The sequence below is a fragment of the Sphaerodactylus townsendi genome, linkage group LG15 (genome assembly GCF_021028975.2).
Source record: "Sphaerodactylus townsendi isolate TG3544 linkage group LG15, MPM_Stown_v2.3, whole genome shotgun sequence".
Classification (NCBI taxonomy): domain Eukaryota; kingdom Metazoa; phylum Chordata; class Lepidosauria; order Squamata; family Sphaerodactylidae; genus Sphaerodactylus; species Sphaerodactylus townsendi.
The window spans coordinates 21,937,037-21,958,844 of record NC_059439.1 but is presented as its reverse complement, the minus strand read 5'-3'; the positions used below and the strand labels follow the sequence as shown (position 1 = coordinate 21,958,844).

Sequence of the window (21,808 nt, the reverse complement as noted above, 5' to 3'; positions counted from 1 at the left end):
TTTCATTTCAGCCCCAATGTTCTTTACAAGTATTGTAGAAGGGCACGTTTTCCCCTCCCTGCAGCTCAAAATCCCCCCCCCCCTCTCTAGTTATAACTTGGGGGGTACTCTGACCTGGATGGTCCAAGCTAACCCAGTCTCAGTAGATCTCAGAAGCAAAACAGTCTGCTGTGTATACAAAAAGTAACCACTGAATTACAATGTTTTGTGTTGTTTTTTACCGGTTGCGTTAAGCCCCATCCCAAGCCGTGTGTGTGGCAATTGGCTGGACGTGAGTCCTGACATACTCTATCTGTGTATGGTTTGCCAGTTGCACAGTGGCAGATAGGAAGGCGCTCCACAGGGTGATAATTACTGTCCAGAGAATTATTGGCGGAAGATGCTGTTTAAAGCTCAGAGCTCAGCGTAGTCGTGGCTGGCCTCTGCAGGCCAGGGCCTTTACAGCCTCTCCCCTCTATGAAATGGAACACTCTTCCTCCAGCTGTCAGACCCTCGCGAGGATCTTGAGTGAGTTCCACGCAGGGAGCCTGTATGAAGATGGGTCAAGTTTCCACCAGACTTACCCAGGAGTGTCCGTTGCTGATAGAGTGCCCCACTACTCTTCCAGTGCGCATCATTTCTGGCACGCTCCCAGGCTTCCCCACGTCATCAAAAGGTGCCGTTTTCTTTAGGGCCAGGAATGACACATGCTGAGGGGGCGTGACAGCGGCAGCATCGGGGCGGCTGTGTTGTCGCTGTCCCTGTAGTGGGGAGTGCCGGGGAACTTGGGGAGAGTAGCACGCAGCAGCAGATAAGTGGGGAAACACCCTATAATTTCCGCTTCTTAAAGAAAGCTCAGAATATTCTGAAAGACCCGTCTCACCCTGCATACTCTTTTTTTGAAATATTACCATCTGGCAGATGGTACAGGATCATAAAAACAAGGACAACTAGGCTCAGAGACAGCTTCTATTCTAGAGATGTGGCTATGCTGACCTCCATGGTGTTGCATTGACGTGGCTGTGGCGGGATGGTTGGAAGGGGGATTGTGGAAAATGGGGTATGAGGACTGCAGAAACGTGCATCAGGGGATGTTTGTATTTTCATTGTGTGTGCACAATGACATTAAAGTTTATCTGATCTTCTAGGCTTGCTCGGTTCCAATATAGAGGTGTGCTGTGGCACAGACAGCATTGTGAACACAACTGTAAAACTGACTGCAGTATGTGTGGGGATATCAAATTCCAAAGAACAAACAAGTACGTTTAAACAAAGGTCTGAATGCCTTCAGTGAACCGATTCTAAATAAGCTCTTGTTTTCCAAGAAGATGGTTTCAGAAAGAGGCATCACCACTTAGCCTTTTGACTTCAGCAAGTAATGACTTTAAAAGAACGGTTTTCAGTGACATGAGAAAATAGACTTTATTGATCACAAGAACAAAAAGGATGTACTCAAAGGAAAAACAAACAAACACAAAGGGGTGGAGGTCATCTTTTTGGGACAATCACTGCACTAAGCATACCAATGGATATAAATCCTTTGTGCAATTTTATTTACATCACTTCCTTCCCCACAATAAGCACTAAATGGACATGACTACCCCATGGCTCCAATTAGATTCAATAATCAAAGGCACTGGAAGAACTAGATTTTTCATCAAAACTATGTTTTCTAAAAAATTCTAAAAAAACATGCAATTGTGCATGAAGAAGAAAAAAAGATTCTAGCCCTCATGGCTGCCAGGGACACAGACCTGTCAAAAGAGCATAGAGCTTCTTCTCTTGGTAAAATCCTAGAGGTGCAGGACTGGATAGGATTTTCAGAGCCAAAGGGGGCTTTCCTTCTCAGTGGCCCTTGTCATTGATGGCTAGGTGAGGTAAAATTTGTTGTGATTAGCTTTTGGACATAGGTCACAAAACTGAGTTCTCTTGGTGCAGAATTAATATTTGACTGTCATTTAGCACAGATATCATGCCAGCCTACAGGAAAATTGAGGCTGTTTCTGTTTTGTCAGCAGCTTGGATGTTCCCTATCAGCATGGGACCTTCCTGTTTTATGCCTCAGTAACAGAAGAACTCGCAAACTGCCCATAGGATGTGTCTGAGGCTGATGTTGCTTCTCCCAAACCCACACACAAACCACAATACCCACACACACCCCTCGCACATGGGTGATCAGGGTTGAAAGGGTATACAAAGTTATGTGGATTGTGAGTCCTTTTGTTTCTTTTTAAAACTACTTCATTTAACACAAAGTTAGGACAAACAAGACAAGCACGAAACAAGTAATACAAAATTAATATAAAATACCTGAGAACTCTCTTCGTAGACACATATCATACATTATAACCACATAAACCTTCTAGTTACATACTACTGTTTTCAATGCTCTTATTCCAGCGTATCTTAGTTGCCATCCTTTCAAAGACAAAAAGAAATAATTGTGCAATCTCCCAACTGCTTGATTTTAGAGGAGGACACAATTATTAGAGCTTTTGGCGGCCGGGCTGTTCTGCAGAGCAGAAGGCTGTGTTGGTTCCTCCCTGAAGTGGTTCCTCTGGTTATTTGGCAAAGTGAAACTGTGGCTGTGCTCATCTCCACCTTGGCTGGACATTCCTGGAAAGGTCATGCTTTGACAGGAAGCATCATTACCTGTACCAGACCTAAAAGAATCATAGGCAGGCTGGTTTGTTTCGCTGGAGGGAGAACATGAAGGGGAAAGTGACAAGGCGGCAGGCTGTGTGGCCGAAGAGGTCCTGGCGGAATTCACAGGGAGGTGATGTGACTGAGGCGTCGAGGCGAGAGGCTTCAAAGGCAGAGCATCAGATTTAGCCCTAGCTGAACAGGCTGGCTGCTGGCCATTACCAGCTACAGGAACTAAGGTGGAAGCCATAGTGTTCGGCCATGCATGGTGAACGTTTTCCAGTTCCTGGAGAGAAGGGGATTTCTGGGACTGAAGGCCTGGTGGCTTTACAGAAGGCAAAGAAACAGGACGCCCGCCTGCACAGAAAGCAGGAGCTGGGCTATGGCTTTGGGCCTGTGTTCCGGAAGCACTCTGCAATTGATCGAGCCCATCGGCAGCTCGAGCACAGGTTGTCCGTTCTACAGTCTGACTGGGACTTGTCAACTGGTGGCTGGAAGGCGTCACCCGAGCAAGTCTGCTTTGTGCTCTGGAAGCACTCTGCAATTGATCGAGCCCGTCGGCAGCGCGAGCCCATTCTACACTTTGACTGGGACTTGTCAGCTGGCGGCTAGGAGGTGCCATCCGAGCAGGTCTGTTCTGGGACACCGGCTGCACCTGGGGTCGAGAAACCAACTGCACAGACGCTAATCTGTGAGAGGGGTTTGCCGGCGTGTTTGGAAGATGTATGGGAGAAGAATACACAACCGGCTGTGGCCTGGCTATGATATTAGTGAGGACAGGCTGAAAGAGGGAAGGAACTGGGATGTTGACGGAAAAGGAAGGATGAACCAGATGTGTGTCCCTGGAGGCAAAGCCACCTGATATACAATTCCCATGCACATTTCCAACTTGGGGCTCAGCAGAGAAGACTACAGGGGAGTGGTGTCTCCGAACATTATCTCCTGGTACGGCTCTGGCCCATCCAGAGAAGACTACAGGGGAGTGGTGACTCCAAACATTATCTCCTGGTAAGGCTCTGGCCCTTGCATCCTTTTCCACAAGAACTAATGGTTTAGGTGGTTTTGGGAGATGAGATTCTGGGAGGAAGGAACTCTCCTGGTTACCTGGTGAAGAAGTAGAGGGAACAGAAGCATGGAGCTGAGGCACAGGAGCTGCTGCAGTCTGGGAAGGGTAAGCCTGTGGTGGAATCACTGCAGTTCTGGGCAAAGAATTGCCAAGGTTCACTGCAGGTTCTTCTGCTTTCGACGAAGCAAGATGGCCTCCCGAGCTTGATTTGGGCCTCACCGACTCCTGTAAAAGAGCTGCCCTCTTTGGTGCTGTTTGGCATTGCTCCTTAGGCAGAATACAGTTCTCCTTAACATTAGGCGTACGAAGTTGATCTGAAGCCAGGGGGCGAATGGAGCAGGGCGGAGGCTCCATCCAAGTCTCCAGGACAGAAGGCTTGAGGACCACTGCAGGTACAGGACTCACCGAAGCTTTGGGCAAAGAGTCAGCCGGATGTATTGCACCATTCTCCACCTTGGAAGAAATACGTGGGCCTGAAAGACACAGGGAAAAAAATTACTGACAGACCACAATGCAGATAATAAATCAGCAGCACCTGCGAGATGCGAGAACAAATAATCTTCAGGGCACACGTGTCTCCTCAAAGCCCAATACAAAGAAAACTGAAACCTGAAGGAAGTTTTAGGTCCACAGAGGAGGTTATTAGCAGAGTTCGCTGCTTAGGCCAAAGCCTGGAACTTTAGTGCTGAATCGCAACAAGCAATGCCATCTCTGGCTCTTTAAAAAAAATGGTAGTGATGACTGGGTAAAGACAGGCAGGTTTCTGATTTGGCCATTCGTTTTAAAAATTCTATTTGCTACCACATCCCCTCAGTCAGAATAAATGTCAGGTGCTAGTAAAATAAGTATGCCTTATTTCTGCTGGCCACTCTTGGGCCTCTCACACTGCCCATAGAGACAGTCACGTTTCAGTGCTTTACTCAAGGATTTACCTCAGCTACGCAGGTAAAGCTTGTTGGACTCTACTCAACCAGAAGTACACAATATATTGACCTTTTCTGTCATGGCCCTTCCCATCATCAAGTTAGAGAAGTTCTTTCTTGATAACTGGGGGATGTATTTCTTTCTTCAGTGTTTCTCCCACCCATACATTTTGTTGCTCTACATACTGCCTCTCCAGTTCTAATTCTTCAGATTGAATTGTGTGTAAAGTTGTAGCACTGGGAGAATTCAGAGAGGCAATTGGGGGATCCTAGCTCCTATTTATGGAGGATGTGTTGATTTGCTTTAAAACAATCCATCTAAATACACTAGAAGTGGACTTGAAAGGACTTGAATGGACTTGAATGGACTTGAAAAGTCCATGGAGGGAGCAGATTCCCCTTTCCCCCATCCCTCGCACTTTAGACTAATTTTCTTCCACAACCCAAGGTTCTGTTTCCCCACAATTTTCAGTGCTACCCTCTCCCACCACTCGTGTTTCATTTTCACAATGGAATAAAAGATCCCCCAAATCACGACAAAACTACCTCAGGAAATGTTGGCATCCATTTTAGGCAACCTCAGAAAACATCAGTCTCCCAAAATGGCTGCTGAGATCTTGTGAGACTAAGGTACAAAAGCACCCACTTGTTTGTTACATCAAAGATACTTCAATAAACCCGAAAACTCACCCAAGCTTGGCATAAATAGTTCATACCGCCACTATTGTACGGGTTTCCAGTTCTGTACGCTGAAGGCCAGGTTGAAGATCAGATTATGCACACATGTGCACAGATAAACACTGTTAAACCAGATTGTACGTGACAGAACTTACCAGATTTTGTAGGTGGCTCTGCAGGAGACACAGGCAGTAGTAACGTTTGAACGCCACAGCCCTTCATGCAAACAATGTCTGACATTTCCAGCAGACGCTGCTTTGCAGAGGAAGCATTTCCCAGGGGCAGGTGATGCTGATAGGTGGCGCTGTAGGCAGCACGGAACTGGAACAGCGACATGCCCTCAGGGTGCCTAGAAAGGATGTGGGCCACCTGCTGTTTTAGTTCATCCAGGTGCTCAGAACAAGGGGATGTGCTGGATGTGCTTAGCAGCTGGGAATCGGTAGGACAAGGCAACTCTCTGACTTCAGACTGTCTACCCAACTGGCATGCTCTTGATTGCTGGGCTGGAATATCAGAGTGAGGCAGCGACGGACTCTCCTCCTTGCCCTTTTTCATTTCCTTTTGAGAGTCTTGACTCTTCTTTTTGCCATTTCCTAAGACGAAGAGAAGAATTTCTTTGTTAAAAAAAACTTAAAGTGGATTCAATTGCCTACAACATGGGGTTATTCTCAGTGAAGCATGACCTCACTCAGACTCACAAGTTATTATTTATCGAGCAAAATGCTCAAGAGTGAGTTAGTGAATCCAAGATCCATTTGATAAGAGTGAAATCCAGGGCAGTGTTACCAACCCCACTGACCTCAACAGACTGAGGGCCATTTTGGTACTTGAAAAGGGACGTGGTGGAAACAAGATCACCTGATTGTCCCATGTGACAGGCCCACTGAGGCAGTTCTAAGTGGCCAAAATTCAGCACTAAAATTGCACCAGCATCCACAGGTAGGACATCTAACTGGGCCCCTAGATAACTGCAACCCTGTTTAGAGCAGCCCTGTAATATACATTGCCAAAATGAATACACAAGCAAAAGCGAGACGCTAATTGTGCTGAGGGCTTTCAGGAAAGGCTTCTAAGATTATTCCAGCTGTCAGAAAGCCTAGATTTGGCCAATATCATCAGTCTGCTGCATGGCTTTGAACAATTTTAGGGAAACAGCAGTCACACAAATCAGAAGGCATAGCATGCCATCCTTATGGCATGAGCAGCAGTGGCGTAGGAGGTTAAGAGCTTGTGTATCTAATCTGGAGGAACCGGGTTTGATTCTCTGCTCTGCCGCCTGAGCTGTGGAGGCTTATCTGGGGAATTCAGATTAGCCTGTACACTCCAACACATGCCAGCTGGGTGACCTTGGGCTAGTCACAGCTTCTCGGAGCTCTCTCAGCCCCACCTACCTCACAGGGTGTTTGTTGTGAGGGGGGAAGGGCAAGGAGATTGTAAGCCCCTTTGAGTCTCCTACAGGAGAGAAAGGGGGGATATAAATCCAAACTCTTATTATTATTATTCAATCAAGAGCTTCTGGTTATCATGACTATGACAACTAATGCTAGCAGCTCAGAGGCAACAGGATATGGAGTCAGCTTTAGAGGTATTTTGAATGTAGGGCATTAAGCAAGACTGGGAACTCAGGTCAATTAAATTGGGTTGCCTGCCCTAAGAAACAGAAGGGAACCAAATTGCCATGCCCCCCCCCCCCCTTGTTTCACCTTGCATAACAACACATTTGAGTCTGTTCGCTTTGTACTTGATCTTTAGCTTAGGCATTTTGTGCTCCAAAAATTCCAGTGTATCCTTATAGCCTTGGGCAATGCTGAACTTGGCCAGATCGAGTCCCTTCGAGGCCAGAAGAAACTCCTGCACTTTCTCAACCCTCAGTCCTGTCGCATAGGTTTTTAGGAGGTCGGTGAGTGCTGCCAAGACTTCCGAAACGGCTGTCGGAGCAAAAACAAAATAACCAAAAAGCATATCAATTTAAAAAATCTGAAACATTTTCCAGGACAAATATTCAACAAGCCAATGCAGACCCAAATGTGTTTTCTTTAGACATTTCAGCGAAAGCCTTCATCAATCAGGAAAACCACCAGCAGATTATGTAAGCATGTAGTGGCCAGAACTCCTGCAGTGAGAGGTAAAGCAAGAAGTTGCCTGGGGAAATTAAGCCGGTAAGAACTGGAAAAAGTCTTAATCTTACCTTGTGAAGGTAGCCACATGAACATACGAGACTAGCAAAAGCCTATAATATCAGACTCAACTTCAGCTCTCCATTCTGCGAAGCTGTGAAGGTACTCTCTCTCTACTTCCCATCATGCAGGGTTGTTATGGAGATATCATGGAGAAGAGAGAAACACCTTCTAGACAGTCCCATCTGGCCTCCTAACAGAAAGTGTAACCCCAACGTTCTATACAAACTACAGAATCACAGTGAACTAATCAGTTTGGGGGGGGCCCAACGGTTTACAATAAACTCCATTTTGTGTCCTCGTTTTCACAGAGCTGTCAGCTAGAATAGGCTGGGTCACACAGAGGCTCGATGGACACATTAGTCATCAGGAGGGCCTTGTGGAAAAAAATAAACTGGGAGGCAAGATGGCTTTCCATGTCAGCATCCCTGCCACGGGGGCAGGGGGAAAAGAACGTCATGTGCTTATTTCTCCACAGTTCCTCATGAGCCCTCTACTAAGTTGTAGCAGAACTAAGAACTGTTCTAGAAGGCAGTAGAAAAGGCAAGCTTGGTAAAACAAAATGGCTTTCATTTGGCACCTACAGGATAATGACATTAGTGGTACATGAACATATTTAGGAAGAGACTTCCATAGTCCAACAACCAACACAGAAGAAGCCCTCCCCCTGATGGCCAACCACCTTTCTTCTGAAGATGGAAAGCCCAAAAGCAGGACCTCAGGATCTTAGTAGGGGTGAAGGCTTGCAGATGAACAAGCAGTCCTTCAAACACTCGGTTTCCTGACAGTTCACACATAAAACCTAGCAGCCTGCACAATGCAGACAAATCATTATTTCAAGGTGTTGGTATTGACCTTTAAGGCCTTGCGCGGCCTGGGACCTCCGTACCTGCGAGACCGTCTTGCCCCATATGTCCCAACTAGGCCTCTACGTTCAGCAGAGGCCAATTTACTGGTGATCCCTGGTCCCTCAATGACGCGGCTGGCCTCCACCCGGGCCAGAGCTTTTACAGCTCTGGCCCCTGCCTGGTGGAATGCTCTGTCTGCAGCTACGCGGGCCCTGCGGGATCTCTAAATGACTTCTGCAGGGCCTGCAAGACAGAGCTTTTCCACCGGGCCTTTGAGGGGTCCGGCCGCTGATGGTCCCCCCCCCCCCGCTTCTCTCTATAACATCTATAGACCTACCGCCCCTTTCCCCCCCCCGCTTTTTTTCCTTTTAGGGGATTGATTAGAGAGACGCCATCAATATATTTAATGTCAGAACGCTGCTTTTAATGGGGTTGGGTTTTAATATATAGAGCTATTCCTAATGATTTTATATTTTGATGCTATTGATCTTATTGTGCTCTATTGTTGTTGTTTGCCGCCCTGAGCCCTTTGGGGGAGGGCGGCTTATAAATATAATAAATAATAATAATAATAATAATAATAATAATTGCATGGACACTCCTCAACTGAGTGCTGAGGCTTACCTTATTGAGGATGGATTTTGCCAAAAATGATGCCAGTTGGCCCATACACCTGCTCCCCCCTCCTGTGTGTGGACGTACTGGACTAGAATCTTTCCCAGTTACAACACATTCTTACCAGGTTTCTTTCCCGGCACATTTTGCTTTACAGTTTCAGATTTCCTGGCAGGTGGAGCTGAGTCACAGGAAAGAGAAGCGCTGGCTTGTGGTGCTGTGGAGCTGCTGGAAGCTGAAAAAGTACAGCAGAGGAGAAAAAACTGAATAGGGAAATATCTGAATGAATATACATACACACCTATACAAATCAAGGCATTTGATAATGGCTTTACAGTGATATGACTGTGGCTACTGAAACATGTGACAGTAGAACACTCACAAAAGGCTGCGTTTTAGTGGGGTGGGGTTTAGTATGCTGCGTTTTAATGGGGTGGGGTTTATTTTATATGGAGCCAAATTAATTAATATTTAACGGATTTTAGTCTTTGGTTTATGTGCTCTATTTCTGTTCTGTTGTTCACTGCCCTGAGCCCTCCAGGGGAGGGCGGTATATATGTGTGTGTGTGTGTGTGTGTGTGTGTGTAAATAAATATAAATAAATAAAATAAAAGATAAATAAAATAAAAATAAAAGATAAAATAAATAAATAATATATATATAATAAATAAATAATATATATATTTTATTCATTCATTCATATATATATATGTGTGTGTGTGTGTGTGTGTGTGTGTGTGTGTGTGTGAATGAATAAATAAATAAATAAAATCCACAAGTTTACAGTTGTAAATAGTTACATTAAATAGCTAATCAGCTATCTATTTTTATTTTATTTTATTGAATTTATTTCCCACCCACTCCCAACCGGAGCTGGGCTCATGGCGGCTCAAAAACATTTAAAACATAATACAATAAAACACTGCAATAAGCTAATAACAGTACTAAAATCTAGACCTAAATCTACTGATAGCAACTCATAAAACAGCAGGATCCTATGATAACTTATCCTTGCACCATGAAAAGGGATGTGAATGGGACAGTCACTGGCTAGAAGGAAGGCGTTTGTTTGTTTTCACAATACTGCCCTAATATCTATGGGCCTTCACATTTACGCAAATGGTCTCTCTCACACAGTTTCTCAGAGGGCTGGCTGACAGGCACTTCACTTTTTTCTTTCTCTCTTTCTCACAATACTAGAACCAGGGGCATTATTGAAAATGCTGGGGGGAAGAATTAGGACTAATAAAAGGAAACACTTCTTCACGCAACGTGTGATTGGTGTTTGGAATATGCTGCCACAGGAGGTGGTGATGGCCACTAACCTGGATAGCTTTAAAAGGGGCTTGGACAGATTTATGGAGGAGAAGTCGATCTATGGCTACCAATCTTGATCCCCCTTGATCTGAGATTGCAAATGCCTTAGCAGACCAGGTGCTCAGGAGAAGCAGCAGCAGAAGGCCCTTGCTTTCACATCCTGCATGTGAGCTCCCAAAGGCACCTGGTGGGCCACTGCTAGTAGCAGAGTGCTGGACTAGATGGACTCTGGTCTGATCCAGCAGGCTAGTTCTTATGTTCTTATGACAGTTAACCTCACTTGTTACATGGAAAGTCTGCTCTCATGTATGCCTCCACACATACAACTTATATCAGGTGTCACAACAGCTGGAGGAGGCTTCATGAAAAGTGCAGTCACGGTGTGACAGCCTGCCCATTGGATCTCAGCCAGTTCTCTTGCTCACTGACGCTTCCGTGTCAGAAGGATATGATCTATGCAAGTCTCATGGACATAATTAAAGGGGACCCCTCCTTCCTTTTTCAACAGCCAAAAAAGTTGGTTGAGGTCAACCCACTGTCTGAAATACATAAGGCAGATCCAGAGACTCCTGCATTGTGGGCACCAGGTCCCCACAGCTGTCTGCTCAGGACCTTTGCCAGGCAACCTAGCAAACTTCTTCAGCATGCCATTGGCTGATCTTCCCTGATGTCAATGAGCGCGTTTCTTGTTGGAAATAATTCAGCTGACTGCCACTACTTTAAATGCTGGTGCTGTATTTCTCCTCTGCTTCAGGGCTTAAGGCTTGCGATACCCTTGGCGTCCAGCGATTTCAGAAAGAGAGGACAACTGCTGCTTATAAGGCAGGACAGCAGTCGTGACTGATATTCATTAGTCATGAACTCAGCCCTGCTTAGATCTCACTTTGGAACAAAACGACCAAGACATTATCTTCTTACCTGGTTTTGTTCCCACAGCACCGGAAGACAAGGGTTTGTCCAAAGAACGTGCACTGAGTGGCAAGGCTGGGAGGCTGTGATGACTTGAAAGAAGCTGGACCACACAATCGCTGGATATCCTGCCATTCCGAAAAGTCAAATGGAGCCCCGGCATCTCAAGCAGGCAGTCTACTGCGCCACCGTAACCCATATCTTGGCTGAAACGCTCCCAGTCAAACCCACGCTTCTTCAAGTTCTCCATCAGCTTTTGTAAATGAAGACCCTCTGGATAGTCTCCAAGGATGCTGACAATACATCCCAGGGCAGCAGCCAAGACTGAAAAGATAAGAGAAAATATTTCAGTCTACAAAGTGTTGTGTCGGCCTCATATAGAGAAAGTACACGTCTGGAACTCTACTAAGAAACTGGCTGAATGGGGTGGAGAAAATGGAACACTGGATTCACCATGATGGTTCCTTTTACTTGAAAAAGAGAAGGATGCCCTGACAATTGGATACTCTCTTTCCCACAATCCCTGGAGGCAGGCAATAGGTTGATCCTAGTGGGAAAGGAGTGCCCATCAGCTTGGAAGCTTCCATAGCTAACGTAACTCATTATCTTATCAAAAATGAACTTTGGCTTAGTAGGAGAACCACCTCCCAGAGTATACACATGGGAGGGATAAGAACAGTCAATGAACAGAGATGAACAGAACTCACGATAAACAAGATTGGCTTTGATCCCTTTCAAGAGGTCCAAACCCTAGGCCCCCCTCCACACACACACACAAGTTGGGTTCAAAAGGCCCTTCTTATCTTTAAGTATTTTTTAAGTAACAAGATGTCCCTCTTTTCAATCTGTTGAGATAAGCTGACAGGTGAGCATTAAGATCTGGAGACTCTCCAAGTATGGCAGGCATAGCCTTGGAAGCTTTAATCACCAAAGGCACAGTGGCTTCATAGGACTGAAATGCTCTTGAAGTCAGCAGCATCCCTAAAGGATCCCTCTCCCTCCTTAGGGAGCCATACACCTGAGGTCAGACTAGCTAGTGGTCCACAACTGGAATTTTCAGTAGACCAGGAGAAACAGAATAAAGCCCAACATGAAACCTCGAGAATGCTGAGTGGTCCGTTCTTTATCAGTGGTAAACAACCTAATAAATGGGAAAATAGTGCCAAGCTCCCTGGAGTCTAACAAAACTTGCAGGTTCTCTTCATCTGATTCTTCTTCCTTTGAATCCTGTAGCTATTTGGCCTCGGGAGCTGAGAACTTTGGAGGTATATAGAAGAGCACAGGGAGTTTCTCTCAGGGGGAAAGTCATTTAGTGTGCTGGGGCAGGAAGGTGCTCTTGCCATTAAACAATTCCTCTTCGCCTCTCCATGAGTAATTTACAGAGTTACCCATGAAATGTGGAAGTCACACAACAGAAGGAAACAATCTCAGAGTGCAATGAAGAAATGTGGAGGCCTTTCCTTGTCCTGCAACCAGGAGGAAACAGAACTGAGGATGGCAGGCTCCATCCTACCAGCAATTGAAGGAACAACCTACTTCATGCCTCCAGGAACTGTGAGTACCCAGTCGTCAAAATGTCTTTATCTCTTCAAATGAAAATCAGTTCTACAGAAAGCCATATAAATGCCAAATTATGTGGCACTTTGCAGACCCACAGCACAACTGAGAGGTCTGGAAGTGAAGGAAGTAGGTTGTTGATTCTTGGGGCATACAACTGTAGCCTCAGAAGTGTAGGACTCTTCCAGAAAATACACTGATTATTATTGTACACTTTATTGTGTAGCTGGAATTAAAATACTATGGACTATCTTATAAACATTTCCCCTCATGCTAACATGTGTCCCTACAGACCCAAAGACACTCTGCCAACTCAGTTTGGTTACTGATCTTGTATATTTTCTCGGCTTTTTCTCCGTAAGCCATGACAGCTGTAAAGAGATGACAGCAAACCTTACTGCTGGTGACTCAGAATCACATGTTTTTTAAAAAAACCAGTGCAGGAGAAATATCAACAGCTCTTCTGCGCCCACATACTGGGAAGAATTAGGACTAATAAAAGGAAACACTTCTTCACGCAACGTGTGATTGGTGTTTGGAATATGCTGCCACAGGAGGTAGTGATGGCCACTAACCTGGATAGCTTTAAAAGGGGCTTGGACAGATTTATGGAGGAGAAGTCAATCTATGGCTACCAATCTTGATCCTCCTTGATCTCAGATTGCAAATGCCTTAGCAGACCAGGTGCTCAGGAGCAGCAGCAGCAGCAGAAGGCCATTGCCTTCACCTCCTGCATGTGAGCTCCCAAAGGCACCTGGTGGGCCACTGCGAGTAGCAGAATGCTGGACTAGATGGACTCTGGTCTGATCCAGCAGGCTAGTTCTTATGTTCTTATGTTCTTAAGTACTTTGAATCTTCTAAAGTACTTTATAATATAGCATTCAAAGGGCACTACTGAGGGTGCAAGATGTTTCACAGTCATTCTCTCAATAACTCTACAACCTAGCAGGCAAGCCATCTATGGGCTAAAGCCCAGATTTCATCCTGCTACTCAGAAAACCCCTCCAGGTCCAAAGTCATGACTTTACCAGGTTTCTTCCCCGGCAGTCTCCAGGCCGCAGCGGTGTCCAAAGAAGTAGGGATCTGAGATTCTACCAAAAGAAAGGGCAGAAGTGAGAACAGGTTCATGATAGTACAAAGTAAGGCTTAGTTGCAGTAAATTTAAGGAGAAGTAAGGGGCTTGACAGTCCCTCAAATGACCTGGGACAAAGCATAAAGACACACAAAGCAGAAGACACCTGAGAAAGAGGACCGTGCTCAATCGAGGGAAAGCAGGGATGCATTTTAGTCAGTTGCAAACCAACTTTCTATTTTCCTCCATGTCAACACGGAGGAACACGGTAAGGTAGTTCTTGCCCACATTGTAATAATCTGATTGTGCTTTTGTTTCATGCTAGTGTAACCCCCATGCTCAGAATGGGTTGACCCAGTAAGGGGTGGAGACTCAAAGCAGCAAGAGGCTGCAGCAGACCTCATGTAGTTGGAGGAGACAAGGCTACCAGACTCGGACCTTGGTTGTATAAGGTGTTAAGGGTTTCTTTTTGTGTATGTAATGGGTGAGAGTTCTCCTGGAAACCTTCATCATGTTGAATCCTGTTCATCAAGCCCTTGGAGTCTTCAGGAGCCAACCCACTTGCAAAGAAGAATTGGACTTGGCAGTATCAGTAGACTGTAACTAGAAGGACTTGAAAATGCAACCTGAACAGGACCTTGAAATGTGATGTTAAATGTTGATGTTATATGTGATGTGTTAAGAAAGCAAACCATTTTGTTTTTAAAATTTGTTGTTGCAAACTCATTCCAAGTTCTGCCCCACAGAACCCACAAGCTGAGGTTACACTAGCAGGATCTCGTCTGCAACCCTAAGAAGACGGGCTTCCACATCTGGCCAAAAAAGCCACCCTAATAGCACCCCCTCCACATCAAGCAGGAAGCAAGAGACGAGATACGCCAGCCAGGGTGAGATTTTGTGCCTTCGGCTAGAATTTTCTCACTGCCTCATGGGATGGCCTCTGTTACTCAACCGAGGGGACAGTGGCATTTTGGTGTGGTGGTAATAAACCAGATGACAATCAAGCATCCTTGTTTTGCAGAATCAAATGTGACAGGTGTATGGGGGGGGACAGACCATATGAAGAAGAAACACTCCAACCCCCAAAGAGGTATTTAGTTTTTGTTTTTCATTTAGCTCATCCAAAACACATGCCAATGAGATAGAAAGGTATTACAGGTGAATAGCGTATTCTACTTTTTTATGCAGAACACAGTCTTACCAGATTTCTTTTCTCTCATCTTCTGTGGTACAGAGTTGCATACAGAGAAATCTGTATCCAGGGAAACAGCAGGATTGCAAGGTTCTGAAAGAAGAATAGGGAGAATCAGTGTAAGATGTAAGCACTTTCTCTTTGCAGAGGAACCTGTAAGACTCTACTGAGTGTTAAGACTCACATCCTCAACAGGTGGCATGGGGACTTTGCTATTTTGTGCCGTCCCCATCGAGTTCTGGTTAAACATAGAAACAAAACCATATCACAAAACCTACCCCGGAGCAGCTGGCCCTGCCAAAACCCACCACACATAGCTTTGCTTTGCTCTTCTGACAGAGGGGTAGCTACCTGCCTCCCGTCGACAGCAGAAGTCACTCACGGTCAACAGGATAACAACTTCTGCCCTACCTGATTGAAGCTGGATGACACAATTCTTGGCTTTTTGACATTGGGGGACAAGGAGCCCAGGAATATCCTGCAAGCAAGATAGTGCGTCCTTGTAACCCTGGCTAGTCCTAAATTTCTCCAGGTCAAAGCCGTGCTTTCCTTTCAGGATCTCCTTCAGCTTCTTCAGTTTCAGTCCAAAAGGGTATGCTCCAACAACTTCTCGAATTAGTACAAAGGCATCTGAAAAAACGATTAGGGCTTTTCATCTTCAAAAAGGCCACTTAGTATGTACTTGCCCCCTCTAATAATGCAACTGACCCCTGCCCCGCCCCAATCTCCATGTCAACAGAAGAAGGAAACCACAAGCGACAGCATCACAATCTTTGCCCTGCTTCATTTCAGCAATTTGGAACATCATTATTGTAGCTCAGCTGACCCTGGAATGTCTCCAAGTTAAATCCATGATTCCTGTCTACATCAGCTTCTTCAACCGCTTCTTTCATGGGATTATATTTTTCCCCCTTTTGGGGCAAGTATTTACCTTACTATTACAGCATTAGCACACATTCATGGACTTCTTCGGAAAAAAATCTATGCACGTCAACAAGAAAATTGTAACCTTTTCCTTATATCTTGAGAGATCACTCACGGTCAACAGGATAACAACTTCTGCCCTACCTGATTGAAGCTGGATAACACAACTCTCGACTTTTTGGCATTGGGGGATGAGGAACCCCGGAATATCCTGCAAGCAGGATAGTGCGTCCTTGTAACCCTGGCTAGTCCTAAATTTCTCCAGGTCAAAGCCGTGCTTTGCTTTCAGGATCTCCTTCAGCTTCTTCAGTTTCAGTCCAAAAGGGTATGCTCCAACAACTTCTCGAATTAGTACAAAGGCATCTGAAAAAACGATTAGGGCTTTTCATCTTCAAAAAGGCCACTTAGTATGTACTTGTCCCCTCTAATAATGCAACTGACCCCCGCCTCGCCCCAATCTCCATGTCAACAGAAGAAGGAAACTCAAACAACAGCATCACAATCTTTGCCCCGCTTCATTTCAGCAATTTGGAACATCATTATTGTAGCTCAGCTGACCCTGGAATGTCTCCAAGTTAAATCCATGATTCCTGACTACATCAGCTTCTTCAACCACTTCTTTCATGGGATTATATTTTTCCCCCTTTTGGGGCAAGTATTTACCTTACTATTACAGCATTAGCACACATTCATGGACTTCTTTAGGAAAAAAATCCATGCACGTCAACAAGAAAATTGTAACCTTTTCCTTATATCTTGAGAGATCACTCACGGTCAACAGGATAACAACTTCTGCCCTACCTGATTGAAGCTGGATAACACAATTCTCGACTTTTTGGCATTGGGGGATGAGGAGCCCCGGAATATCCTGCAAGCAAGATAGTGCGTCCTTGTAACCCTGGCTAGACCTAAATTTCTCCAGGTCAAAGCTGTGCTTTCCTTTCAGGATCTCCTCCAGCTTCTTCAGTTTCAGTCCCAGAGGGTACACTCCAACAACTTCTCGAATTAGTACAAAGGCATCTGTAATAACGATTATAGCTTCTCATCTTCGAAAAGGCCACTTAGTATGTACTTGTCCCCTCTAATAATGTGACTGATTCCCCCTCCCCAATCTCCACGTCGACACAAGAAGGAAATCACAAATGACAGCATCACAATCTTTGCCGTGTCTTATTTCAGCAATTTTGGACGTCGTTATCTTAGCTCAGCTGACACTGGAATGTCTCCAAGTTAAATTCACGATCCCCCTGACGACATCAGCTTCTTCAATCACTTATTTTCTGGGATTATATTTTTCCCCTATTTTGGGGCAAGTATTTACCTTACTACTGTTACAGCATTAAGCACAAATTCATGGACTTTAGGAAAAAATCCACGCATGTCAACAAGAAAATAGTAATCTTTTCCTTATATCTTGAGAGATTGCTGTAGCAATCATAAGAACATAAGATAAAGCCAGCTGGATCAGACCAGAGTCCATCTAGTCCAGCTTTCTGCTACTCGCAGTGGCCCACCAGGTGCCTTTGGGAGCTCACATGCAGGATGTGAAAGCAATTGCCTTCTGCGGCTGAACTATTGCCTTCTGCGGACTCGCAGAAGAATTCAGCACTTCTTTAATTGCATCTTGTCTACATCTGTCCACTTTTCCAATATTTTCAGATCTCACTGAATTCCATCTTTAGCTTGCAGGATGTTTGCTCCCAATTTGGTGTAATCTGCAAGTTCAATTAATAGTACCTCCACCCCTGCCTCCAGATTGTTTATAAAAATACTTAAAAGCACCAGACACAGAACTGAGCCCTGTGGCCCTACAATGGGCACCTTCCTCCACCCCGAGGAAATGCCACTGACAACTACTCAGTTCAGTACAGTACAATACAGTACAGTAACCTTTATTAGGCATCAAAAGAAATACACCAGATAAAATTAGACAAAATAAGAGAACTGGGAGGAATGTTGAACGTGTGCAAACATAATATATACATCACATGTATATATTACATCACATGTATAATATATACACATGTATATATTACATCGCATGTATAATATATACATCACAATCACATCCCGGTATTGTACTGTTCTGCTGCAAACATGTATAAAATTTACATTCGCTGTTCCATCTCTCCACCAATCCCTTTTAGCTCCAACATTCCCACCATTTGTTTCCTCTTCCCTCCCCCCCACTTCTTTTCTCCTTCTCTTTCTCCCTTGCCCTTCCTTACTTTCTCTTCCAGAGCTGACCCATCCTTCTCCATCGAACCAGTGATTAAGGGAACCATCAGCTAACTTGATGACTGTTTCCTGGGAATTCTTTTCTACAACCACCATGTCCTTCATGTCATCCAGCAAATACTTGAGCGAGCTGTACCCATGAGAAGCCAGCTGGGGGTGGTGGCCATGAAGCTTGTAGAAAGCGCCAGCAAAATCTCCACTTTTGATCCCCTGAGGGTACTTGAGCAACAAATGGATCGTGTTGCGTTTCAAGAGATCGGAATCAGCCACATCTGAAGCCATCAAATTTCCTGGGAAAATAATTAAAGTTTGGAAAAACAAAGAAAGAAACAACAGCTAACAATACACACTAACAAAAACTCTACACTAGTGGTGGCGAACCTTTGGCACTCCAGATGTTATGGCCTACAGTTCCCATCAGCCCCTACCAATTGGCCATGCTGGCAGGGGCTGATGGGAACTGTAGTCCATAACATCTGGAGTGCCAAAGGTTCGCCACCACGGCTCTACACCATCAAATGGTCATGCTGGAAGAGACAGATGTGTGCGGAACACCTGGCGCTGCATAACAACATGTTTCACCCCTGGGAACTTCCTATTTACCCGTATTTTATTTGGCCATATAGTTTACTTCATCTCCAAGGCTCATGAACAGTTTAAATATTCTATTTCCCATGCCTCGATGATGAGAAAACTCAGACAATTTTAAAAGATTGCATTGCATACGAGAGACCACCCCTGGAGACTTTTTAAAGTGAACTCAATCTAGACTTAGGAGCGGGCCTAGATAGCACCAGGCTCGCCTGATCTTGTCAGATCTCAGTCGTGGTAAGTATTTGGATGGGCAAGGAGTACCAGGATCAAGATGTAGAGGCAGGCAATGGCAAACCACTTCCAAAGGTCTTTTGCATCGAAAACACTACTGGTAACGGGACTCCAAACATAAGTCACTGAATTTTTTAAAAATATATATATATTACTTAATTCCCGCGAACATCCTCTCTGTCAGCAATACAGAATATGTATTATCTCTGACCTGTGTTTTATTGTTGCTGAATTGTGTATTTTTATTTTGTTGTTCTGGTCGTTGACCGTAAATAAATGATTTGGATTTGGAAAACACTACTGAGGGTTGCCGTAAGTCAGTTGTGACTTGAGGGCACAAAAAAATAAGGCTTTCGGGGTTTAAGGCAAAGTTGGTGGGCAAAATAGATTCATTCATTCCTGCTCTGCCTTTCCCACTGAGACTCAATGCAGATTACAGAATATAAGAACAATGCAATCGGGCAGCATAAAAATCCAGTCAACAATGCAAGTGTTAATGCATTCTTCAAAACGCCAAAAGCAGCAGCTGGGGATTGGGTGGGTGAAGGGTCCAGAAGAGAATCCAAGCCAGCATGCTCCAATTCTCTTTAAGAACATAAGAACATAAGAACAAGCCAGCTGGATCAGACCAAAGTCCATCTAGTCCAGCTCTCTGCTACTCGCAGTGGCCCACCAGGTGCCTTTGGGAGCTCACATGTAGGATGTGAAAGCAATGGCTTTCTGCAGCTGTTGCTCCCGAGCACCTGGTCTGTTAAGGCATTTGCAATCTCAGATCAAGGAGGATCAAGATTGGTAGCCATCTTTGTTTTAGGCGCTGCCATTCCTACCATCATGGCAAATTTTGAGATTTATATCCTGAGATGTTATGACACGCTGATGATTATCATTACATTAGATCCTTCAAAGAGTATACAAAGTAAGTTTTGAACTTCCACAAAGCATACAGGCCACCTTGCCAGGTGACATATGTTGGTCCAAAGCACGGTTTTAGTGCAAACTGGTCCAAAGCAGGCAAAAATTAAAATTAAGCAACTCGGGGGCAGCTCCACCTTCGAATGCAAAAACCTTGAGCTGGGTTGCTCTGCGGCCTCCAAATCTTGCCCTTCCCCCCAAACAAATCCATTAATGAACAGGACGTTATAAAGGGTACGTTTAGTTGCAATTCTTTCCGATTTCTGCTTTGTTTCAGTCAATTTCATTGCAGAAGATCTGATCCCTTTCCTTTGAATATAGTTTGTTTGTTGTGGTGGTATAGGTTTTTTTTTTTAACGTTTGGTTTATATATTGATTGTGACGATCTATGGCCAATGCAATAAATACTACTGCTATTTTTAAGTTTTAAAAAAGGAGAAAAGGGCTTCCATGCTGCCTAGAAAGCTTACTTCTCTCACCCCCAAAGCCCACACAGGGGAGTGAATGTGTCTACTAAGCGGAGTAGAAAGGCACATGCACAAACTCTTTATGGGTTGCTTCAGGGACTGCATAGAACAGGGGTAGGGAACCTGCGGTTCTTCTGCCCTTGCACTGCGGCTCCATGAGCAGAGCCGCTGGCCCCATCCTTGCCCGCCCTGCAGGCAGCAGGGCGGGCGCACCAACTGCCCGTGGCCGGCTGGGCCATGCCGTGGGCTTCCCCTCTCGCCTGCCCCATTGGAGCGGGGTGGGCGCTTTCCCAGCGGCCGGCCTCTGGCCCCATCCTTGCGGACGCATCCATGCGCTTCTCAGAATGAGCAGAGTAAAAGGTAGAAAACCCCCCAATATATATAGTATTATCTTTATTTTAAATATCAAAAATTATTTGCGGCTCCAAGTGTTTTCTTTTCCCGTGGAAAGCGGGTCCAAATGGCTCTTTGAGTGTTAAAGGTTCCCTACCCCTGGCCTAGAAAAAGTCTGGGGCTTCAGTGCTGCCTGGAAATTTTACCTTTCACCCCCAAAGTATTTCCCACGCCTCCTTAAGTGAGTCTCTTCTCTTTGTTTTAGGGCTTGCTTGAGGGGCTCGCCTCTGCTCCTATAGCCAGGGAAATGGGAGGCCCTAACCCACCCGCATTTCCACTGGTGTCCCACTGACGACGACAGCCAGCAAAAGTCTACTTTTGGAGCGTGGCTGCTACTGCCTGCCGTCCCCCGTTGGCTTTGCTCCCTTCTCTGGGACAGGGGAAAGAGGAGTTCGATTCGGAGCCACTCCAGATCCCCAAGCAAGGGGCGGATTCCTCCGACACGGAACTGTGTGCGTTTGCTGGGTGCCACCAAATGGGGTCTAGGAAGCCGGCTAACTCTAACATTGCGGAAGTAGTGCCCCCGATTGCAACGAGCCTGGGCACTAAAAGTACAATCCACTTTAAAAAAAGGTAAAATCAAGTGCTTTCCTTACCTGGATTATATTCTTCGCCTCCCTGCAAGGAGCAGCGCAAGTTGCAAAGACTGGGAGGCTCCCAACAAAGGCAGGGGCCAGCGAAGCAGCCGCTTAAGTTTCGATTTCGCTTTTGTCATGTGACCGTGAGCCCAGTCTGTCACGTGCCTAACTCACACACACGCACACCCTGAAACCAGCCCCAGGGAGGCGTGGATGGGGGTGGGCGCAACCCCGTCCGGGTTTGATCTCCCACCTCCCCACCTTTTGCAACCAGTTTCAGTGGTTTGCTGGGGGTTTTCAGTTCTAGGGGATTCGAACAAGCGGCTTTCCTGTGCAAATCAGCAGCTCTGCAAGGAAAGCCTGGTAGATCTTTCCTTCTGCGTCTCTCCATGAGAACCAACCATCACAATAATGGGGGCAGATGCACCATTAGGTAGCAGTCGCACCACTCTGCACCTTTTTACTCGCTGGTGTACAGTGGAAACGCTCAAGCAT

At 45.5% G+C, this 21,808-nt stretch overlaps 1 protein-coding gene across 4 annotated transcripts; it reads right to left on the bottom strand.

Annotated features, from left to right (window-relative positions):
* Positions 1-1,375: 1,375 nt before the first annotated feature.
* On the bottom strand, positions 1,376-21,457 carry LOC125445258 (endochitinase A-like). Of its 4 annotated transcripts, XM_048518218.1 has the most exons (12): positions 21,332-21,457; positions 18,129-18,428; positions 16,702-16,920; positions 16,045-16,263; positions 15,388-15,606; positions 14,986-15,069; positions 13,741-13,803; positions 11,165-11,479; positions 9,054-9,164; positions 6,993-7,217; positions 5,445-5,882; positions 1,376-4,161 (listed from the first exon to the last, which is right to left on the bottom strand). In XM_048518218.1, exons 2-12 carry the CDS (start codon positions 18,418-18,420, stop codon positions 2,447-2,449), a joined length of 3,900 nt encoding a protein of 1,299 aa, XP_048374175.1. In that variant the 5' UTR covers positions 18,421-18,428; positions 21,332-21,457; the 3' UTR covers positions 1,376-2,446. The 4 variants fall into 4 exon arrangements, with proteins under 4 accessions (XP_048374175.1, XP_048374177.1, XP_048374176.1 ...); XM_048518220.1 differs by lacking the exon at positions 15,388-15,606; XM_048518219.1 differs by lacking the exon at positions 16,702-16,920.
* Between the last annotated feature and the right edge of the window lie 351 nt (positions 21,458-21,808).